At 39.9% G+C, this 24,912-nt stretch overlaps 1 protein-coding gene across 1 annotated transcript in view; it reads left to right on the top strand.

The window, feature by feature from the left end:
• PPP1R1C (protein phosphatase 1 regulatory inhibitor subunit 1C) overlaps window positions 1-24,179 on the top strand; it is a 79,664-nt gene extending 55,485 nt beyond the window's left edge. Inside the window, exons 3-6 of the mRNA XM_077272587.1 lie at window positions 10,013-10,050; window positions 11,392-11,446; window positions 15,327-15,458; window positions 23,749-24,179. Of these exons, the coding sequence (XP_077128702.1) occupies window positions 10,013-10,050; window positions 11,392-11,446; window positions 15,327-15,458; window positions 23,749-23,834 (311 nt within the window). The 3' untranslated portion in view covers window positions 23,835-24,179. The remainder of the gene's footprint in view (window positions 1-10,012; window positions 10,051-11,391; window positions 11,447-15,326; window positions 15,459-23,748) is intronic.
• The last annotated feature ends 733 nt before the right edge of the window (window positions 24,180-24,912 follow it).

Genomic DNA, 24,912 nt, shown 5'->3' with positions numbered 1-24,912 from the left:
CATGAGACAGCGGACAGACAATCACTGGTATTTTGAAGTAATACAGGGTTGATTTTAGGAGATGATGTGTACAATTGGGTGTCATCAGCATAAAGATGGTACTGAAAACCAAATCTACTGATTGTTTGTCCAATAGAGACAGTGTATAGAGAGAAGAGGAGGGAACCTATGACTGAACCCTGGGAAAGGGGAAGAGAGGAGGAGTAGCCAGCTAAAGAAACAGAGAACTAAGGGAGAGCAGTATCCTAGAGACCGATACAGCAGAGCATGTTGATGATGAGCTAGTGATCCACAGTGCTGAAAGCTGCAGAGATATCCATGACAATCAACAGGGGGCAGAGGCCAATAGATTTAGCTTTTAGTAATCATTAAAGATTTTAGTAAGGGCAGTTTCAGTATAATGTAAGGAGTGGAAACTAGATTGTAAAGGGTCAAGAAGAGCATTATCTGTGAGATAGCTGATTAGATGAGAGTAGACCAAATGGTCCAGAAGTTTAAAGATGAAGGAGAGTTAGAGACAAGTCTGTTAGCAGTACAGTTTTAGTCAAGGGATGATTTTTTAGGTAATGGGTGTATGCTGGCATGTTTGAAGGAATAGAGGAAGATACTAGATAAGAGAGGTGAAATATTTTAGTTAGATGAGCAGGGAGAGGTACTGAAGGATATTTGAGGGAATATTATCAGTGGGACAGTTAGTAGAGCGAGAAGATAAAAGAAACCTAACATCTTCTTCCGTGATCAGTTCAAAGACATAAAGTGAGCTAGATGAAATGCGGGAGGGAAGAGAATGTATGATATAAGGGGATTGGGCTGATATTGGTGGTTGTGGTCTGCACTCTTGGACTGAGGAGGGAATGAAAAGTGTCATAGAGCCAATTAGGATTGTTGGATTATGAGATGATGAGGATGTTACAGTAATCTTGTATAGAGAGGTGATGAGTAGAATTGCATGTTTTAGGGATAAACTTATAATGGATGAAATCTTTGGCGCCAAAAGGAATTTTCTCCACAGAGGATAGGTTCCCCACACACCGCAGTGAAAGAAGTGTTTGCAACGTGTGCCAGGTTTGCCGCCATCTGTACTGTTGTTCTATGTGTAGGAGGTGCAGCTTCTTCCAGTGTTTCATTATAATGTTTCAGAGCAGAGTCAGGACATGAAAGGGAGGAGATGACTGCAAATTCTTCATTCTTCTGGGTATTAATGGCACATATTTTTCTATAAGTGTGGTAAGTTGGGGTGGCCTGAGCACGGTGACAATTCACAGCACTATAAGTGTGGTAAGTTGGGGTGGCCTGAGCAGGGTAACAATTTGCGATTGAGAATGAAAGAAGGTAGTAGTCAGAGAGGAGAGTTAAGGTACCGTCACACTCAGCAACTTTACAACGAGAACGACAACAATCCGTGATGTTGCAGCGTCCTGGTTAGCGATCTCGTTGTGTTTGACACGCAGCAGCGATCTGGATCCCGCTGTGCCATCGCTGGTCGGAGCTAGAAGTCCAGAACTTTATTTCGTCGCCAGGTCGGCGTGTATTATCATGTTTGACATCAAAAGCAACGACGCCAGCAATGTTTGACATGGAGCTAACAGCCAGCGAGAACGAGAAGTGAGTCGCCGGTACATCACTGAATCGCTCCTGCATCGTTCTGGAGTTGCTGTGTTTGACGTCTCTACAGCGACCTAAACAGCGACGCTCCAGCGATCTAGTTTAGGTCGGCTCGTTGTCTATATCGCCGCAGCGTCGCTGAGTGTGACGGTACCTTTAGTAAAATCCTGCACTGATCAGAGCCAGGATAAGATCAGGTTCAGTATTCCCATCTTCTTGTTAAGGAGAGTAAGGGTACCGTCTCACATAACGATTTACCAACGATCACGACCAGCGATACGACCTGGCCGTGATCGTTGGTAAGTCGTTGTGTGGTCGCTGGGGAGCTGTCACACAGACAGCTCTCCAGCGACCAACGATGCCGGAGGCCCCGGGTAACCAGGGTAAACATCGGGTTACTAAGCGCAGGGCCGCGCTTAGTAACCCGATGTTTACCGTGGTTACCAGCGTAAAAGTAAAAAAAAAAAAACGTACATACTCACCATCTGATGTCCGTCAGGTCCCTTGCCGTCTGCTTCCCGCTCTGACTGACTGCCGGCCGGAAAGTGAGAGCAGATCACAGCGGTGACGTCACCGCTGTGATCTGCTCTCACTGTACGGCAGCACTCAGTCAGAGCAGGAAGCAGACGGCAAGGGACCTGACGGACATCAGATGGTGAGTATGTACGGTTTGTTTTTTTTTACTTTTACGCTGGTAACCACGGTAAACATCGGGTTACTAAGCGCGGCCCTGCGCTTAGTAACCCGATGTTTACCCTGGTTACCAGCGAACCTCGGCATCGTTGGTCGCTGGAGAGCGGTCTGTGTGACAGCTCCCCAGTGACCACACAACGACTTACCAACGATCACGGCCAGGTCGTATCGCTGGTCGTGATCGTTGGTAAATCGTATAGTGAGACGGTACCCTAAGTTAGTTGTGCTGAGAGAGGAAATTAGAGATAACAATGAGTGGCAGATGGGGAGAGGAGATCAATAGGGATGATAAAGTCCCCCATGATGACAGTGAGGTTGTCACAGGATTTAAAATGTGGAAGCCAGGTGGTAAATTGATCAAGGAACTGATGGAAGAGGCATGGAGGTTGATATACAACTGCCACTTACAGGAAGAAAGGTCAGAAAAGGTTGTCAGTGTGCACCTCAAAAGAAAGGAAGATAAGTGTCCTGGGGGATAACCTGATAACCTGAAAAGCACATTTTCATGAAAGGAGCAGATAAACACCTCCACCTAGTCTGTTCTCTGGTCTTGGGGGATGAAAAAATGTAGGCCACCAAATAAGAGAGCAGCCGGGATGGTGGTGTCCATGTGCTGGATCCAGGTTTCATTAAGAGCCAGAAGGCTAAGGGAATTTGAACTAAAAAAGTCACGGATGTGGGAGAGTTTGTTACACGCTGACCGTGTGTTCCAGAAGGCCCAATTAAAGGAGACAGGAGAAGGCATGCAAAAAATATTAATGAGATTAGCAGGGTTTCTGAGTGTAGCAGCAAAGAAGGAGTTAAACATACTATCACAAGAAGGGCCTGGGTTAAGTGAGATATCTCCTCCGACTAGGAGAAGAATAGAGAGAGTGTGCAAACGTTCAGTGACTTTTTAGAGCGTTTTATGTTGTATGATGAGAGTGAATGGATCTGTGTGGTTTAAGATTGTGGAAAGTGCATGAGAGCTGTACATAGGAGAGGGGAGTAGAGAGAGACTGATATGGATGGCGTGCACAGAGTGTGTGAAAGGACAGTAGATATGAGTGATTTGGAAACAAGTTTGTTTGAATGTGTTGCATGTCTTGCCTGTCTCCTGACCTGTCAACTACAGAATTTTTGCTTTCTTGGCCTTTTTTCAGAGAATGTGAATGGTAACACCAAAACTTTTTCCTCCACTCACGGTTAGTGGTTGGGTGAAGCCATTTATTGTCAAACTACTGTGTTTTCTCTTTTTAATCTCTTTTCAGGATTTCCTTAGTATTGCATAGGCGATGGAATTAATGCTTGAGCAGGTGATGAAATAATCACCAATGCAATACTAAGGAAATCCTGAAAACATGACCTGTTGTGGGGTCTTGAGGACTGGAGTTGAGAAACACTGTTTTAAATCATAATGACAACCCAAAACATCCAAATGAACTTGATCATAGCAAAATGTTGCCATAAGTTTTTACATTCAGGATTATAAATTCCAAAAAGATATTTCGGAATCCTCATTCTCAATTTACTAGTAAGACATTCACTTTGTAAGCCTTTAGTAACACCCAAGTCAAGGTCCAAGGCTAAAGAAGAATGAATTATATGAGAATCTATCAGTGAGCTTGGTCTGATGGGAGAGTTTGTCTTTTATCTGATTCTAATGGCTTGATTTATGACCAAAGACCACATCAATGTGCAGGGAAATAAAGAACATTTAAAAGCAAAATGATGCAACATTTTTAATGAATCCCAATTGCAAATATGATTTTTACCTCAAGTACATGCATTTAAGTAAAATAAAACAAAATATTACCCCAAAAGTGGACCTTTAATCTTAAGTTTGCCAGTAAGATTAAATGATAAGGTATAAAAGTATTTGCTTTCTTATGAAGTTCCATTACTTCTTTTAGTTTTGTTCTGGTTTGTACAAGATTTGATTAGTGACTGGTGACACAAATTGGACTTTTGTGATTTTTTTAGGTCATGTTATTCTGGGATGCTTGTTCTGATCTGACTTTGTAGAGTGGCCCAACAGGGAATATTATATTTAGGTAGATAGGTGGCAGGTTGCCAGCAGCTGTACATGAAATTGAGCCTTAGTAGCCAAAAATTGTCTGCAATTAGGAGATGAAATTATATCCAAATGAACGTCAAGGACGTCTTTTAAGATGATTGTCTCATTCCATAAAGTTCGATAAAGGATTGTAAAAGTGCAATCTCTATATAGAGAGGAAACTGACATGAAAACTTTACAGCGACAGTACACCGTGTTCCAAATTATTATGCAAATTGGATTTAAATGTCATAAAGATTTATTTGTTTTGTTTTTCAAATATAGTCATGCATGGTATTGTCTCAGGGCTCAATGGATCACTGAAATCAATCTTAAACACATGTGATAATTAGTTTTCCAGGTGATTCTAATTAAAGGAAAACTACTTAAAAATTATGTTCCACATTATTAGGCAGGCCACAGGTTTCAAGTAACATGAGAAAGAAAAAGGATCTCTCTGCTGCCGAAAAGCGTTAAATAGTGCAATGCCTTGGTGAAGGGATGAAAACATTAGATATTTCCCGAAAACTTAAGTGTGATCATCTTACTGTTAAGAGAGTTGTGGCTGAATCTGCGCACAGACGTGTTCATGCTGATAAAGGCATAATGAGGAAGGTTTCTGCCAGGCAAGTTCATCGGATTAAGAGAGCAGCTGCTAAAAAGCCATTACAAACCAGCAAACAGATATATGAAGCTGCTGGTGCCTCTGGAGTCCCTCGAACCTCAAGGGGCAGGATCCTTCAAAGGCTTGCTTTGGTTCATAAACCTACTATTTGGCCACCCCTAAACATAAACAGTGTTCTCAAGCAGAAACGATTGCAGTGGGCCCAGACATGCATGAAGACTAATTTTCAAACAGTCTTGTTTACTGATGAGTGTTGAGCAACCCTGGATGGTCCAGATGGATGGAGTAGTGGATGGTTGGTGGATGGCCACCATGTCCCAACAAGGCTGCGATGTCAGCAAGGGGGTGGAGGAGTCATGTTTTGAGCCGAAATCATGGGGAATCAGCTGGTAGGGCCCTTTGAGGTTCCTGAAGGTGTGAAAATTACCTCTGCAAAGTAAATAGAGTTTCTGACTGACAACTTTCTTCCATGGTATAAAAAGCAGAAACGTGCCTTCAGGAGCAAAATCATCTTCATGCATGACAATGCACCACCTCATGCTGCAAAGAAAACCTCTGAGTCATTGGCTGCTATGGGCATAAAAGGAGATAAACTCATGGTGTGGCCACCATCTTCCCCTGACCTCAACCCTATAGAGAACCTTTGGAGTATCATCAAGCAAAAGATCTATGAGGGTGGGAGGCAGCTCACATCAAAACGGCAGCTCTGGGGGGCTATTCTGACTTCATGCAAAGAAATACAAGCAGAAACTCTCCAAAAACTCACAAGTTCAATGGATGCAGGAACTGTGAAGGGGATATCAAAGAAGGGTTCCTATGTTACCATGTAACTTCGCCCGTTAGGATGTTTTGGAGTTAAATAGCTTTTTTGTTCAGTGAATGTGACCTCCTAATGCTGCAAATTCCACAAATGAGCATTTTCAGTTCTTTAAAACATATCAAATGTTTAGAAATTCTACTGTGCCTAATAATTTGGAACAGTGCATTTTGAGTTTTTATTCATTTTGGAGAGTATACTATTATCATTGGGAGGTTTCTTCAATAAAATTCGGTGTATAATCTAATGAGTGATGACTTTTATTAGACTGACTGTCATTTGCACCAACCATTTAGGAAAATCCAAGAAAAATATCATTTGCATAATAGTTTGGAACATGGTGTATATGGATATCCTGATATGTCCATTCTAATATGCAGGGCATTATTTTTAAATAGAGAAATTAATGTAACCCAATCCCACGGAAACATGGTCATTTGGTATAACTGCCATTCCTCTGTGCCCAGCATATCGGGTATATTTGTAAACTAGAGAAAAACTCATCCAGCAAGACCTTTAGGAATTCATCACTTAGCAGATATGAATCCTTTTTTAATTTGATTTTAAGTTTTGATGTAGGATCCAAAAAGGAACATTACTTTGACAAATTATGGCATAGTTAAGGATTTCATCTAATGTAAAGTGTACACCTGAACACCATAGATTTTAGATGTCAAACTGAGCCCCAAAGGCCAAATCTGGCCTGCAGTGTACCGGTAATTAAACTTGGCACGTGAGAAAATACCAAATGTCTACTAGAGCTGGCCCGCTGGTAGACCGCGCATGCACCGTTATACTACAATTCCCATGTTTCCGGTCTGAAAGGCTTCCTTGTTACTCCAAAGCTGTTTACAACACACCCTGGAGTAACGTGCTGCCCAGCTATAACGCCCTTCCTGCCTGCAGTTCCCTCCTCTTCTTCTCTTGTGCTCTCCCACACATCTCAGCCCACATAGCACCTACTGCCCTCTATTTCCTCCACAAGCTGAGCACAGGTATGCTATTGAGCCAGTGCACTCATGCCTTGATTTATTTTATTGCTCTATTTAGCCTTGTATTCTCCATCTTGTCTCTTCTGTATCGCTATCCTTTCTCTACCAACTTGACTCTGTGAATATTATTGTTTTAGTGCTGTTTATGTTCTTCTGATGTTCTCTACTTCCCTATATGTCCTTCATTTAAGATTCCCCCAACACCCTTTTCACTCCCCTGTATACTACCATCTACCATCCGCACAACCCTAACTTCTCCAGCAGTATTGGGGTTCTCCCTACTCTAGACAGATGCCCCCAACCCATTTCCCCCCTCCCTCATCCCCTTTTTTCCTCAATTCTGAACATGTTTTCAATAAATATCAAGGTTGGCCCGTGCCTTTCTCCAAATTTTTAATATTGGCCCTCTGTATATTTGAGTTTGACATCCCTGCATAGACTTAGCAGGACACAATTTAACCCTTTCATGACCTTTAGTGTATATTTACATCAAAGGTCATGTCCCTGCCTTTGATGTGGGCTTGCACATGGCGAGCCTACCTCTTTTCTTGCAAATGATGACTGATTTGACTGAAAATCAATTAAAAAAAATCGCTGAAAGAGAAAGCAGCCATACTGTCTGGACATGGTGTTGCATATTTGGCTGCTTTTTCTCTCTTTCAGTGATGCTTTTTTTATTGATTTTTAGTCTTTTTTTCATTGAATTGTTTTTAAATTTAGTGTAGGTACTTTCAAGATAATGAGGACCCTTGACGTGGGTTGTGAGCTTCTGTCTTTTGGCCAAAATATGAACCAATACCTCATGTATTATATGCATTTTTTTTGCATGTTTTTTTCTCAGGTTGCAGTTTGGGTCCCTCCAGTGGGTAATGTGGGGTGTCTGGCCTGTGGGTGCACATATGGTATTGGCAGCCATGTAATAGGGAGCGCTGGTAATAGGCTGCTATACGGATAGAGATGAATCTCACATAATGGCGTGAATGCCACCCTGTGCCGCCTGTGCGCAGTTAGAATACTAGGCAGACACCCCACAGATATTTGGGTTAGTAAGTGGTTGCTGTCAGTATTTTGCACCTGTGCTGGCCCCCCCTTTATCATGGGGTCCTGCTGCATCCTGGTTGCGCATTTGTGGCTGGACATGGTATTGCAAGTATGGCTTCTTTTTATCTCTGTCAGTGATTTTTTTTTTTTTTAAAGTAAAACTGACCACTTTTTATCTGGAGTGGTAACTGGTCCTGTTAATCCCCTCACAACATCCGCCGTACATGTATGGAGTGAAACATGATCCGCACAAAGACACGGATACGTGAACAACAACATAGACTATAACGTGACCATGTTTTGTCCATGACAAACACCAATAGAACATGTACAAGGAAAAAGGCTTGTCTGAATGAGGCCTCTCTCAATGGAGAGAGCATAAAAGACCCCTTAATTTTTCTCATGTGCGATTGGACTTGTTGGACATGTTGGACGTGATCATGCCTGATTCTCCTTTTTGCTTGCATCACCTATGGGAGAAATATACAACAAAGCACATAGTGAGGCAAAAACTGAAGCTCCTGTTCCCAAAATGTTACATTTATAACAGCCCCCTAACCTACTGTGTGCCATTTGGCAGAGATACCTTTGAGCTCAGACATATCGGGGTCCTGGAGTGACCTCTGCCTTTGCACCCTCTATAGCTGTGCCCTTACATCTTACATATTAGATCATTGCCACCACCACAGCCAGACAGTGGACAGGTTTCTTTCTTTCCGAATTATGGATAAAAGCGCATGTAATTTCGTCCATGTCAGATATATTGAAAATAGGATTAGTTAATATGAGGTACAAGTCTATTTTCAACTGTTTACAGCAATTATTGTTTTTAGTCTGTGCATCTCGTACATCCTTGTAAAGTCCACTTCTGGGATTAGTACTTATCTTACTTTTATAAGGATGATATAAAGAATGAAAAAACAGAGTTGTAACTATTTTGCATTGTATAAAACAATGAGATGCCAGATAAAAAGGTTAACGGCGCCTTTGTTTGCTTTTTATATGTCACTCACTGTTACTACATTGCAGGCTCATATTGTTCTTCAGAGCAAACTTTTCACAAGTCTTCGATGGTAGGAGAGGTTTTCTATAAACTCGCCATTTACCACTTTTTTTGTGAGATTTCGGTTCATATTTGATAAATGCATACCTAAAGTGATATGAGAAAAGATTGATTTGGGGTCTCAGAATCAATGTCCCTTCGACACTTCTGTAGTTTTGTATTTGGGCTATGGTAAAGTTCCAACGTAGCGGACAGGCGGCAACACTGTTATTCAGGGAAAAATCATTATTGGGCCTCATGTACATGCCCTTTTTTTGAGTATACACCATCTGTCATTCATATCTGCAATTTTTTGCGACCTCTCAGTGTGCATAAAATCGCAGAGATATGTCTGACTTTGAGCCAAGTGTTTGATTATAATCGGCAATGCAAGTCTATGGGTCCATGAAAAAATGGATCTGCACTAGGATGACTGTTAGACAGGAGCAAAGTTGAGAAACTTTTTTTTTCTGCACATGCAAGAAAAACTGATGACATTCAGATCACACTCTGATGAAACTCTAATGAAACTTTGTCATATGTGAAAAAACTGGTGAATGAAGTCTCAGGAGCAGCTCTATTGGCTATTTCCTTTAGATATGACCTTGCCATACATAGGACATGCTTGATCCTTTTGTCCCCAGACATCATCTGTTGGGGGAGTACTGGGGGCCCACATTAACATTAGACTGTCGTCTGAACCTGTTGATATCTGAAGGTTGAGACAACATTTCTCTGATCTGTATGGTGGCCTTAAGTCCAATGTGGAGTTTTTAGGTCAAACTTTTGACTCCTCTTTTTCAAATCTACGACGTCAACCCCAACTCCTCCTAAATAAATGTCTCATGTATATTAATTAGTAATAACCAATAAGCTGTAATTTGCATGGCTTATCGCCGTCACCATCCGCATCATTCCTAAACTGCCATGACAATAAATATATGCAACAAGCTAGGCATTTAATAAAATTATATATTTCATATCGTGGTTTTTATTCCAATACATTTCTTTCAACTCTACAGCATTGGCTCTAAGTAGAAAATAAAGACGTTCTATTGAAGTTCTGTCATCAATTTTCAAATGATGTCACCAGGTTGAACTATTGTGAATTGTTTCTGCAAATAAAGCATGCATTATCTATAATATTGTTTTTATTATCCAGAAATCAATGACAACAGGACAAGCAGTACGCACGAAGAGGTGAGATGTCGGTTGTATATGTATTCGAGATTAAGGTTAATAATGGGCCTAATCTATCCAAACTGTCTAAAGAAGATTTGGCCACAGCAGCTTTCATTCTTTTCCAGAGCAGTTTAAAAAATGAAAGCCGAGCTCTCATTGGTTGTCAGTTGCAACAAAGGTAATTTTACAATTAGAAATCTTAGATAAATAGCTCCAATAGAAAGCTTTTTCACCAGTGTACAGGGACTTTTCATCGATGTTACAACCTCCACTAATCAATCTTCAGAGTGGTGCATAGACAAGAGACTATTGATGATCACAGTAACAAATAATGAAGAAAGTCAGCACTCACCCTTCTTTTTGAAGATAATTCAGTCCTTTCTAATTTTCATTTAATGTTGAGTAGTTGACAACAAGTGCAAAAGTGCTAGCACCGTGGCAGCGGGTGCAGGGATTTCAAAAAGAGAGACATAACGGACCGTCATGAATTAGACAAACGGTAGCAACACACTCCAGCTGTGGCCTACCACTCTGCATCTCCACCCATTTTGGGTTTGAAAACCCAGAAGTCACAAAAATTAGGTGCAGCTCAGAGTTGCTCCCACACTTTGTGACTTTTCAGAAGCTTTTACATCAGAATTGTGACATGAAAGCTTTGAAGAATCGGGCCAATGTCTTGCTATGGAAGTCCAACACTTTTGTGGATTACACAGACAGCCCTATAATTTCAGTCTGACTGTGCAATGCCTTAGTTCCCTTGTGGTGGCACTGCAGCGGAAATGAAAACTTGATGTCAGACTCGCACATCTTTTTTTTAAACATGATTAAAAAATTAAGCAAGACTTGATGTGTTTGAAGCTGAAAAATAAATAAAAAAGTGTAATGATCTGAGCAACTATGTCAAGGGACAAACTGAGATGGACGAATGACTTGGTCAAATCATCTTCAAAATGACAAGTGTTGTTAAGTGTTCCTAATATGTTCACTGGTTGGTACCCACCAAAAGTGGCCCAAAGAAGGACCACTAGTGAATCAGAAAAAGGTCCATGGGTCTTCAAAGGCTGAAATAATCAGTGCTTTCAGGCATAGAAAGGTATCAGAATACACAGTGTTTTGCAGCTAACTGTACATGGCAGTGCGCTCTCCTTGACCCTGGTCCTACATGTGAGCATCAGAACTGGACCGTTCAGAACTGGAAGAAGGTTGATTACCCTACAGTATGTGAGTTCAGCATCTAAATTCAAGTCCACTTTTAACGCTCTTAATGCTAATGTGATATGCAAAACTGCATGAAATCTACTTTGTAATTCTGATGACGCAATGTGAACAAGTTTTTTATTTCTTATATCTCATACCTAGAATGTTTCACCCAAACAGAGGAAGCAAAGTGTCTACTCGGCCCCTGCCATGAAAGGTACTGTTCAGGTACTGTTCCATGTTCTGATATATTAACTCTGTTCTAACTAAATGTGATTTATATCTAAATTAATCTGTGTGTTTCTTGTTTTTCAGCCGATAACAAGTATTAGGAGTACGTTCACATTTGTGGGTAGCTTGTCCAACAAACAATAATTTGAAGTGCTCTTCAAGGGATAGGTAATAACTTGTAGATCAGGGGGTATCAAACACTGGAACCCCTCCGACTGCCAAAACAGAGCACTTTTATCCCCACTAGAATGGAGTGACAGTGCGATAAATAAATACATAGATACACAGATAGCCAAATAGGTATGAGAGATGACAGACATATGCATATAAGGTAGATAGGAGTTGTTTTATACGTTTGCACTTCATATATATATATATATATATATATATATATATATATATATATATACATATATATATATATATATACATATATATATATATATATACATATATATATATATATATATATATATATACACATATATATATATATATATATATATATATATATATACATACAGTCCTGCTCATTGTTATTGGCACCCATGAAATTTAAGTACATATTGTGGAACATCCCCTGAAAAAAATAAATCAAGTGAAACAGTTTTTTTTAAATAGATCACTCATGTTCAATACAAAAGAGCTAATGATAAACAATAAATTAAAGCAAAAAACAATGGGAGGGAAAAATAGAAAAGCCTAAAACTTGTTGTGTCACTGATATTGGCACCCTTTACATTTAATTAGTATGGAAACTCATTTTGGCTCACCTGTGGTGAATCAAAGATGGGTATCACCTTTGATTAATTGTCAGTGCCCATGTGACATGAATTAGCCAATGAATGATAACTTCAGTGTTTTAAAAAGCCACATGGTAGGCCTGGTTCCTTTGTCACAATGGTGAAGACATAGGAGCTGTCTGAGGACATCAGAACTGCTATTATTAACAAACACAAGACTTCCAAAGGGTATAAGGCCATCTCCAAAGACCTTGGTATCCCAGTTCCAACAGTGCGCAATGTTATTAAGAAGTTTGCCAAGCATGGAACCATCAAGAACCTCCCTGGACATGGGGGAAAGAGGAAAATTAACAAGAGGTGTCTTCAAAGTTTGGTGCGAATGGTGGAAAAACACCAAGTCAAACATCAAAAGACCTGAAGGCCAACTTGGAACAGTCTGGTGTCATGGTTGCAACAAGTACCATTCACCATACACTAAACCAATCAGAGCTTTATGGGCAAAGGCCAAGGAATAAAGCATTGCTGAAGAAAAGATATAAAAAGGAATAACTGATGTCCTACGCAGTGTAAGAAAACTTGGTTTACGTCGAAGATCATGGGTCCTCCAGCAAGACAATGACCCAAAACACACACCCAAAACTACACATGAATGGCTGAAAAAGAAAAAATGGACTGTTTTAAAATGGCCATCATTGAGTCCTGATCTCAATCCTTTTGAAAATTTTTGTAGTGAGCTCAAATCTGCCAATGGGAAAAAGAACCCTGCAAACATTCAAGAGTTTCAACAAATGGCAAAGGAATAGTGGGGGAAAATACTAGCTGAGAAGTGCAAGAAGCTTATAGATGGCTGCAAGAAAAGTTTGGAGGCTGTCATCAATGACAAAGGGTGTGCAACCAAGTAGTTAGTAGTAGTAATTAGAGGTGCCTTTCTTGCTACAAATGCTGTTTATTCTATTTTTTCTTCGAAATTGCAACATGTAAGTTGAAAAATAATGTTTTATTGTTGTATTACTTTGGACCACTAATTAAAAAATCCTGAGGGTATAACTTTGGTACATTTCCATTTATTTCTGAAAATATTGTACAGTGTATGAAAAAAATGAAGGGGTGCCAATACTGATGAGCAGGACTGTATAGTTTAAGATTGCTTAATGTCTCTCTAACCTCTTAACCCCTTATCTCACTCCTTCCTTCTAATTCCCCCATCAGTTTACCACATATCCCCGATCCAGCAACTTATATTTATACATCCATAAACCCATTTTTTTTAATAAATCTAAAGGTTAATGTCTTTAGTTTTATGAACACATACAAGGAGACCCTATAGTAAGAATAACCCCTCCAGTATAAAAAAAAACATATCACCAAAACCCCCAAAATACTGAAAAATTCAAAAATAAAAAATAAAATCTTTATTGAAAAAAATATATAAAATATGATAAAATACATTGAAATTGTCAAATGGCGAAAGCAAGGAAAAGGAAATAAGACAAGAATCTGCACTTGAAAAGAGGTTAACCTCAAGCATTAGTTCATCTGTATGTAACAGGAGGGGTGATACCCGTGGCTGAGGATCACTCACATTCGTAACCTGCCACGCTACAGGAAAATGGTAGTTTTGGCTGGCTGTGTGGACTGCTGTTACCTTGTCGATGCGCCTGTGAAGACTGTATGCTACCGCATTGACATGGCAGGTCATGACTAGATGAGGTAGAGATGAATGAGGGAGACCAGAATCCATAAATAAACTTTTCTTTACTGAACAACTTGTTGAGAAGTATTTACATCTTCTGCACAATCCTGAGGTAGGAACTTCATGGTAGATGTGGAGGCGCATTACTTCTTTTACATGTTACGTTAGACCAGGAAGCCACTCTGGGAGTTGTCATCTTCCCTTCATGTGAGGACTTCACCGGCTGAGGTGCATCGCTATGACTCCTCACCACTATTCTCGAAGTCCATCTGATGAGGGCCACATGATCCTTCCTGTGCCACTGCATCTTCAGGTCCCTGTAGGAGAACACGTGTCCCAGCCTGGCTATCTTCTCCTCTATGACCCTCAGGTCTGACTCCACTTTCACTTCTAAGAATATATTCACTTGTCAAGTATTCATCCTTTAGAATGGATCCATTGGCAAAACAGTTGGATAGACACAACTTTTTTGTCCATTTTTAAAAAAAACTTTCATCTGGATCCGTTCTTTAACAGTTAAGTCGATGAGTAAGGGATCCGTTAATTAGCCATCCATTTTCTTCCATTTGAAACTGATCCAGTGAGCTGTACTTCTGATGGTCATGTTTACAAATCAGGACCACAACAAAGAGAGAAATGGCAAACTCTCCGTAATAATACAATAACCAAACTGTGCTGTTTGCTCTAACTTTCTAATTTATGGCCTACGTTATGTTTGGGATTGGCAATGCTTTTTAACAACTGGAATTTTGTGCGCAAAAATCAAACTAAATTAATCTTATATGTAAAGATTTCCTCGTCTAATTGGGAGTGCAGCATACATCACAAGGTATTTTATATGGTTTATTAAGCAGCCATGTTTTTATCTAATGCTGAACATCCATCAAATTATTTCGAGCAATAACAAACATCTTTGTACCTAAAGTCACATCTAGGGCTTGTTTACACCACCGTATTTTTGGTTTGAGTCCTGTCCATCGCAAAAAGACCGAACCAATGTTATTCAATGGGGAAGTGCAGATGATCAGTTTTTTTCCCTGACCAAGTCTGCGTGTGAAAAAATTCACAGCCTGCGCTAGTTTCTTCCATAAATTGGATGAGACTCCTCCATTCAAATCTATAGGTCATCCTCAAATCTGATTTCATACAGAGCCATGGTATAGGATCCGATTTTCATTTCTGTAACTTAGGAAACTGTACATGGTCCTGTAAATGGTTAATAGCTGCTGAGTCAAAAACAGATTGCACACGAATGAGAAGTGAGACAAAAAAATGTCTGTGCTGTCTGGATGAAACTCTGAACGATTTTTTAATACGTTTGTATTTCAAAGATTAATTATTTTGCTTTTATAGAAAACTCAGATTAGGTTGGATCTTTTATTTGCTGTGTTATGCTTTTTATGTTTTAATTTGCTTTATTGCATGTGCAGGAATCAATGAGCAGTCTAAATCTTTAATTTATACTGATGACAAACAGCAAACAGTTAATGAGAGAACTGAACTGCTTAAGAAACCAAGACGAAAAGACACTCCATACCATCTTGACTTGCCATTATTTCCAGGTAGGGGCTATAAACTAGTAAGAAATTAGATGCCCACTGTCATTTCAACAAACTTTGCATAAATCAATCGTACATTCGAATATAATGAACTTATTTTTATATATATAATCTTATCAGAGAGATGTTTCTTTCTCCACTTCTGAGCCATTTTTTTTCCTTCCTACTGACTTTTGAACTCATCATTCACTTAAAAAAAATCATTTGAAAAAGTACTAAAATATATCTGTCAAAACAGGACAGATTGCAGCTGCCTATTGAGGAACAGAAGAAGAGCAGCAACTCAGGCGCAAACTCTGGTTTAGTTTGTAGCGTTTCTCACCCCAGAGCTGGAGTCACAGATACATTGCTCAGTACTGCTGCTGCTTCTTATCATGTGCTAAATAAGACCGTAGAAAATAAAACAAAACAAAATGAGCGTATACCCTGTAATAAGTAAATAAGTGAATAGTAATAGTACATGTAAATAACATGAGCAGCAGTTCTATACTTTTTGGGGGTTGAGGAAACACTCACAATTGCCAAGCTTTTATTTAGTAGCAACCGCTTTAATGAAAATAATGTTTATTTTTAACTGTCTCTCCTAAATCACCTCATAGGAATATAATTTTCTTTGAAGATCATCTTCACAAGTGACAGAATAGTTACATAGATTTCTGAAGTTACATGTCCATTTCAGATACAGTTGAAACGAAAGATGGAACGGTGAGCCGTTAGTAGCAGGTCCCCATAGCGGCCACATAGCCTGCTGCTATTAGTGATAGGCCATTTAGTATTTTAGTGATAGGCCATTTAGTGTACAAAGTGCACTATCCTCTTCTTATTGAAACCTTAGATCGTTGTCTTTTGCATAGCCTGCCTCCCACTCCTGTTTTTCACTTGTTCAGTGGGGTATTTCAGCCCCTTATGTATCACTCACCGACATGGGGAGGAGAAGGAAACTCTTTCATGGCGGACAAAAGCATAAATGATGAAATGATGCAGTAGGGACTGGCGCTGACAGCGAGATATTGGTGGGGCTTAGTAAATTATATACAGTGGGGAAAAAAGTATTTAGTCAGCAACCAATTGTGCAAGTTCTCCCACTTAAAAAGAGAGAGGCCTGTAATGGACATCATAGGTAGACCACAACTATGAGAGTCAAACTGAGAAAACAAATCCAGAAAATCACCTTGTCTGATTTGGCAACATTTATTTAGAAAATCATGGTGGAAAATAAGCATTTTGTCATTAGCAAAAGTTCATCTCAATATTTTGTTATATATCCTTTGTTGGCAATGACAGTGGTCAAACGTTTTCTGTAAGTCTTCACAAGGTGGGCTCACACTTTTGGTGGTATGTTGGCCCATTCCTCCATGCAAATCTCCTCTAGAACAGTGATGTTTTGAGCCTCTCAATGGGCAACACGGACTTTCAACTTCCTCCAAAGGTTTTCTATGGAGTTGAGATCTGGAGACTGGCTTGGCCACTCCAGGACTTTCATATGGTTCTTATGAAGCCACTCATTCGTTGCCCTGGCGGTGTGCTTGGGATCATTGTCATGCTGAAAGACCCATCCATGTTTCATCTTCAATGCCCTTGCTGATGGAAGGAGGTTTGCACTCTAAATCTCACGATACATGGCCCAATTCATTCTTTCATGCACACGGATCAGTTGTAGTGATGAGCGAATATACTCGTTACTCGAGATTCCTCCGAGTATTTGTAAGTGCTCCGAGACTTAATTTTCCTTGCAGCAGCTGAATTATTTACATCTGTTAGACAGCTTGATTACATGTGGGAATTCCATAGCAACCAGGCAACCCCCACATGTACTTATGCTGGCTAGTAGCTGTAAATCTTTCAGCTGCGGCGATGAAAACTAAGTCTCCGAGCACTTACAAATACTCGGAGGACACCCGAGCATGCTCTGGAAATCTCGAGTAACGAGTATATTCGCTCATCACTAATCAGTTGTCCTTGTCCCTTTGCAGAGGAACAGCCCCAAAACATGATGTTGCCACCCCCGTGCTTCGCAGTAGGTATGGCGTTCTTCAGATGCAACTCAGCATTCTGTCTCCTCCAAACACGACAAGTTTTGTTCGTGTTTGGTCATTATGCAGGTCATTCACTAGGTTTCCCCGTGTGGTTCTTGGATTTCTAGCTCACCGTTCTTGTGATAATTTTGACCCCACGGGGTGAGATCTTGCGTGGAGCCCCAGATCGAGGGAGATTATCAGTGGTCTTGTATGTCTTCCATTTTCTTATTATTGCTCCCACAGTTGATTTCATCACACCAAGCTGCTTGCCTATTGCAGATTCAGTCTTCCCAGCTTGGTGCAGGGCCACAATTCTGTTTCTGGTGTCCTTCGACGGCTCTTTGGTCTTCACCATAGTAAGGTTTGAAGTGTGATTGTTTGAGGTTGTGGACAGGTGTCTTTTATACTGATAACTAGTGATGAGTGAGTATACTCGTTACTCGGGTTTTCTCGAGCATGCTCGGGTGGACTCCGAGTATTATGGCATGCTTGGAGATTTCGTTTTCGTCGCCGCATCTACATGATTTGTGACTGCTAGACAGCCTGAACACATGTGGGGGTTACCTGTTAGGGAATTTGAGGCTCCCCGTATCCGGTCTGCTTGCCCGCACTCCTCTGTCATGACGTCCCAAGGTATCAGTTTTGAGCCAGTTCTGGCTTAATATCTATTACTTTATCGTAGACTATTGTACTGTATTTTTACTATCTAGTACCTAGGGTGTCAAATGTTACTGAGTGTCAGCTTATTCACCTATGACCACATAGGAGCTGTGTATTGCGGTGTCACTATTTATGGCACCTATGCATTAGGTGCTGCGGGCTTTGCAGCAGTGATACTTGTGTTATCTTGCAGCGCATCTCATACCATCTGATGCGCCCACCTTTTAGCTGTCATTTTTCACTTGTCGCTGCTGTCTCTTATGTCTATTGAAATTATATATTTTTCTAAATAAAAGATTGGATGTTTAAACTCTCCCCAGTCTGGTATGGATTCTGTGTACTGCCTCTTTAATATATTATGATGTTTCATTTATTATGCTGATCCAGTACCTTATGCTAATGTTTCTTTGCTTGGTTTATGTATTCAGCCTGTCTAGCAGCCGCAAATCATGCAGCTGTGGCGACGAAAATTAAATCTCCGAGCACGCCAAAATACTCTGAGACCACCCGAGCATGCTCGGGGAAACCCGAGTAACAAGTATACTCGCTCATCACTACTGATAGCAAGTTTAAACAGGTTTACTACAGGTAATAAGTGCAGGACAGAGGAGCCTCTTAAAAAAGAAGTTACAGGTTTGTGAGAGCCAGAAATCTTCCATGTTTTTAGGTGACCAAATACTAATTTTCCACCATATCTTGCAAAATAAATCTTGCCAAATCAGACAAGGTGATTTTCTGGATTTGTTTTCTCCTTTTGACTCTCATAGTTGTGGTCTAACTATGATGTCAATTACAGGCCTCTCTCATCGTTTTAGGAGGGAGAACTTGCACAATTGGTTGCTGACTAAATACTTTTTTCCCCACTGTACATTTTTTAAAATTCTGAACACATGTAAAGCACCTATACCATCCTGGATATCCCTTTTATTAGTTTGGTTTGTTTCTTATTTAAAAAGTCTAATGAAAACAAAATGGGAAAACATTTTATTGAATCTTGCAGAACAAAGAAAATGTAATATTTATATAATAGAAAAGAATTGCCTGGTGACAAGAGCTCTAGATAATTAGGAACAATGGAAGTTTCACAATACGTATAAAATAAGTCAGAACAGTCATGCGGCATGCCAAAAATACTCTAGAATCAGAGAGCAGCAATAGTCACGCATATATAAAATCTGACAGATCTTACAGGACAGGGTGACCCCTTCTTCTTGCCAATAACATTCAGTAAATGCAAAATGTGGAATACACAAATAGTACAAACAATAAAAGGACTTTGTAAGATGCATTGTAACATCGAGGCTCACAGTAATAGAGGATTGTTTACGGGAAAACGATGGACACTTTTCATGATAAAATCTCACAATGTCATTCAAAAGATTATATTAGATGCTGCAACAATATTTGAATGATAAATTTAGACTTCTGCTGATCCAGCGATGTGATAGATTAGAGGACCATGGATTAGCAAAAAAATTCCAACTACCGTACTCTGGATGGCATTCCGGCGATCAGAGCAGTGTTCAATCCTCTGCCCGGCATCCCTGGCTCCCCTGCCGCTTACTAGGTCGTGCAATGTCATGATATTACTAGGGTCTAGTAAGCGGCAGATGATTGCCAATGTAGAAGTGATATCTTCCTTGGCCCAGCTCCTTTGGAAGACTAAATTGTATGCTGGACCGGGGCAGTGTAAGTCTTTTTGCCCTTCTCTAAAACTGATCTCTAGATAACCAAGAATGCTGAAGTTAATTCCTTCGCCAACCTAGACCACCAGGAATATTCCCATTAATCTCTTTACTAACATAAATCGCTGACCATGTTGTGTTGACATCAAGGATTTTTTTTTTTTTGCAAAGGCCACAATGAAAAACAGAATTTGATTGCTCCTCAAAGATACATTCAGCCATCAAATCCTATTTTTCCTGTAATTACCAGTGTGCTTTACATGTTCCCATGCACTATTTATGCACCTTGTATATCTTCTTCACCTATATTTTATATGGAGGAGATGCCAGGAGCACTTACCTTGTTTCCCTGAAAATTAGACAGGGTATTATTTTTTGCTCCAAAAGATGGCTTAGTGATCATTTTTATGGGATGTCTTATTTTTTCCATGAACAACAATCCTGATTTATTCTTGAAAATAAAAACCTGCATTTATTCAAATATAATCATGTTATCACACATAGACACTGCGCGCGCACACACACACACACACACACACACACACACACACACACACACACACACACACACACACACACACACACACACGTATATAGACACACACTGCACATACATACATACACTGCACATACATACACATACTGCACATGTGATACATACCACCAGCCTGTCTCCTCTTCAGCTCTTCTAGACTCCCATAGTTAAAGGACCTTTGGTGACATTATTGTCACAACACCGTGATGTCACCAAAGGCCCTTAAGTCTTAAGTTCAGAATAGAAGCGTTGGAGGCCCATAATAGAGTGGGGGCCCGGTTTGCCCCCCCTAACACTGGTCCTGACTGTAGCTACTGGCTACTTCTAGAGTAGTGCTTACATTTTATGCATACTCCCTAAATCCTGTAGTATAATGCTAGGGCTTATTTTCGGGGTAGGTCATATTCTCGGGGAAACACGGTATCTGCAGACTTGTGTTTGGTCAGTTGGATGTTGAGATCTTATATGACTGATAAGATGTAGGTTGCTCTTGTGCCAGAAATAATAGTCAGGATGGTGGAGTAGCCAGTGGCTGAGAAATGCCACACACTGTTACTGTACATACTGTACATGTTCTCAGTTTGGACTAGTGGAAGACTTACAGAAATGAAAACACAGTTTCATAGTTTTTAATGTTGAAGGTAGACCTAGGTCCATCAAATTCATCCTATAGACTAATATGTTGATCCAAAGGAAGGTAAAACCCCATGGTGCAGATGCTAATAGCTCCATATTAGGGGAAAAATTCTTCCACAACTCCACATCTGGCTATCAGACTAGTTCCACGGATTATCGTCCCATCACTGAATCTAGTGCCCATAACCTGTAATATGCACATGAAAAAAAGAGAGACAAAGGATCCATATGGCTGTATAGATTAAAATGTCCTAATCTTTATTTCACACGATTCTCTTTTAATAAGAACATTTTAATCTATACAGCCATATGGAACCTTTGTCTCTCTTTTTTCTTCTGAAATGTCCGGTGGCCAGCGGACTTGGATTCACACAGTACCAATGAGGAGCAGCCATTTGTGCATTTCACGGTGAGGTTTGTTTCTACCTTTTTGTGTGTTTTTTTTCTAACCTGTAATATTATATTTTTCAAGAAAGACATCCAGGCTATTCTTGCACTTTTCTAGTGAATCAATGATCACAGCATCATGTGTCAGAGTTCCATAGTCTTGCTGCTCTTACAGTAAAGAATCAGCGTCTGTGATTACTTTCTTGTGTTTACTTTCCATCCTTACCCAATTTGGGGCTACATTATTATACTCTATGACTCACAGCAGAAACCTTAGCATTTACGCAGAAACCATCAGTAACCACTTAATTAATTGCTGATTGCATCGCGTCAGCCAGGTACGTGGTAGAATTGCACAGCACACAAAACTAATTTACTCATCACTGAAAAAGTAAAACTTATTGGAATAGCTCCTAAATGTGAATATAACCCACTACTGAGCATCCTCCTGCTTGCCCTATGCCAACAACAACAGCGTGTAAGATACCCATCACCTCTAATTGTGGATCAGACTTTTCTTCAATTTGTGGAGTTTTCGCTAGTTTGGTCTTTTTCCATTATCCCTTATTGCTGTGTTGTAGCTAGTGCGCATTTTATGCAGGATGTGCCTAGTCATTCCACTAGGAGACTCATAATGAGGCACTTATTATAAGGAAACGTCTGTAATTCATAGTATCTGTGAGATAATGAGTGTCCTGCTGTAAAGTAGACTTTCATTAGCAGACCTATGGTAGTTCTCCATTTCTCGGTTGACTCATAGTACTTAAGCAGCATCCCTCTGATACAAGTTGCCTTCTGTATCGTCACATCATTCCTCTCATACCTTCTTAACTTAGTTCCATAATAAAAGATGTTAACAGTATTAATATATTGACAATAAAATAGACATTTTCCAAAATCCTGGCCATAAATGTCACAGATATTTTTAGCAAGATATTATAAGGTCAGGGTCATTGGTTCACATTTACACCTTTTTTTTCATAAAATGCCCCCAACTACAGTATGAAGCAAATAGGGATGCTCTACAGTTACTAATATCCCCTTTAGAGGGGCCAATCCAGGCAACACATCAACCAACAATTGCACATTCCACTCTATCAACTACGGCAGTGGTTGGTGGCTACTGCATGAGAGAAGAAGTACCATCTCTTATCTGGTAGTATCTCCTTTTGATCAGCCGGTGTGGAATCAATCATCACGCCAGGCTGGCTAATCAAAACTAGAGCCATGGCTATCGTTAGGTAAGAGGTGGCATCGCCTCTTCCATTCATTGGCCACAGACTACTGCTGTGGTTGATGGAATGGGATGTGCACATGAATTCACACCAACTTTAGCAATCACCTATATTCACGAGCTGAGGAACATGTGCACCATGTGCACAGAATAATCTTTCATATGATCATTCTGTGCCCATAGAATATCATGTTGTTGGCAGCACATCACAGTTTACTCAGGGTGATATGATCATTCTGTGCCCATAGAATATCATGTTGTCGGCAGCACATCACAGTTTACTCAGGGTGATGTGCTGCCGATAGCCATGATTTTTACACCGTCTTAAATATCATCGCACCCAAAGAATGAGTATTTTGATGGGTATTTGCCGGCTTGGTTAGACAGGATTGGTAGTCAAGAACAACAATTCCTATGAACATTCAGTCACTGATTATTAACTTGTCTAAATGGACCTTATGCTGGTAAATGCTGGTTATTCTAGGTAGCTTCGTAGTTTTTAAGGTTTAAGGTAGACTTATGTCCATCAAGGTCAACCATAACCTAACATGTTGACCCAGAAGAAGGCAACCTGTCAAGCTATATGTAGAGGACTAAGATGCAGGATTTACAGCTAGACACACATCACATCTATATCACTAAGACTTTCTGATATTTACTAAGATAGTGGTAGCTTTAGTTGACCCCTATGTGATGCCTATAGTGACACTTCCAGGTATACTGTGCCATTGTGCATTATACTTGAAAGGTTGGGAACGGTTAGATTAATACCCACTAAATACTAGACAGTTCCCTCTATGGAGTAGGTATCGGAAGACTGGTGGTGCTGTTGACCATTGTCTCCTCGCTCACTCATCGTTAGACCACCAGGTCATGGAGACCTTTTACTTAGTTTGAGAAGTACTTTTTATGTATTGTTTTCTATCATACATGCTAAGTATAGGATTGAAAACCCAATGATTTATATTTTTCAGCTCTTTTGTATTCATATTGAGAAACCTCCTGTAGTATTTTATTTCTTTAATTTGTGAGGGTCAGATTGACTTTACAAGGAAACCATTGATTTATATAAGACAGGACCGACAGTCAGTCTGCTTGTAAAGACAATTTAATGTGATCTATATCTGTTCATTTACAGGGGTTACACAGATGAAAAAACAGGAGGAATCTGCTTTTCTCGAGGAAGAAGAAGATGACGCTGAGGATGAAGAGTGTGACCACTGAATACATATGCGGCCATTTTTTTATTAGAACTGCAAACTATTTTGTCATCTGATAACATATTGGGAGGTATTTGTCTCTCAGAATTATAGCGGGTGGTTTTTTTTTTTATAAGAGTGATTTCTTCCATGAACTGTTGAGCATTGATACACCACTTCATCATAATCAGATCCACAATGAGCTCATACACGATGTCACATTCTCCAGATTATTTGTATTACTAGATTCATTTTATTTATTTTATTATTCCTACTAAGCGGCTAACAAATGTGTGCAGTGAGAAGACAATCATCTGTAAATAGGATAAAATAATAACCAATGTATAAATAAAGATTTAGAGAAAAATAATATTAATTGCTTTTATGATTGGACGCACAGATCTCAGTTTTTACGGAGGTCCACACCCAAATTCTTTGTTGTAGAGAGCGAATTTGATCTACTGAGGCTTTTCCCCTAATACAGCTACATTATAAAGTTTCGAACACCACTACGAGGAACATACTGAATAGTGATTTCTTATTGGGCTACATAAATCCATGCAAGAGAGCTCCTCCTAGTGGTGGCTGCAGACTGGCAAAATCTTACTTTTTTATTGTTGTATTAGAGGGGTTGTCTACTACTCATATAACCCCTCCTCAGTCACCATATTTCCCCCATGTAAAATAGTAACAGATATACTCACCTCTGGTGCTGGCACTATTCCAGCAATGATGGCACCACCTCTACCAGGGCTCACTTGACATTATGTAACGTGAGCCCTGCAGCCATTCAGCTGCCGTTTCACTCTCACTTCCTTCAGACGGAGCTGTCACCTGGAAGAAGTGAGAGTTGTTGCTTCCTTCTTACTTCTTCCGAATGTCAGTTACATCTGAAGGAAGTATCTCGCGAGCACTGGGAGACCCGGCGCCAACACTGCTGGAATTGAGATTAACTGTTTTAGGGGAGCAGAATATCTGAAAAACATGATCAGCCCTATAATGGTGTAATATAAAATGAATCGGCACAAAATTTAGAATATAAAAATTAAGACATTTTAAGATAAAATGTGTAATTATGTTTGGGGGTTTTGTTTTTTTATATA

This window comes from Ranitomeya variabilis, chromosome 7 (assembly GCF_051348905.1).
Source record: "Ranitomeya variabilis isolate aRanVar5 chromosome 7, aRanVar5.hap1, whole genome shotgun sequence".
In the NCBI taxonomy this organism is placed as follows: Eukaryota; Metazoa; Chordata; class Amphibia; order Anura; family Dendrobatidae; genus Ranitomeya; species Ranitomeya variabilis.
The sequence above is the reverse complement of the archived record's forward strand: the minus strand, read 5'-3'. Positions and strand labels throughout refer to the sequence as shown.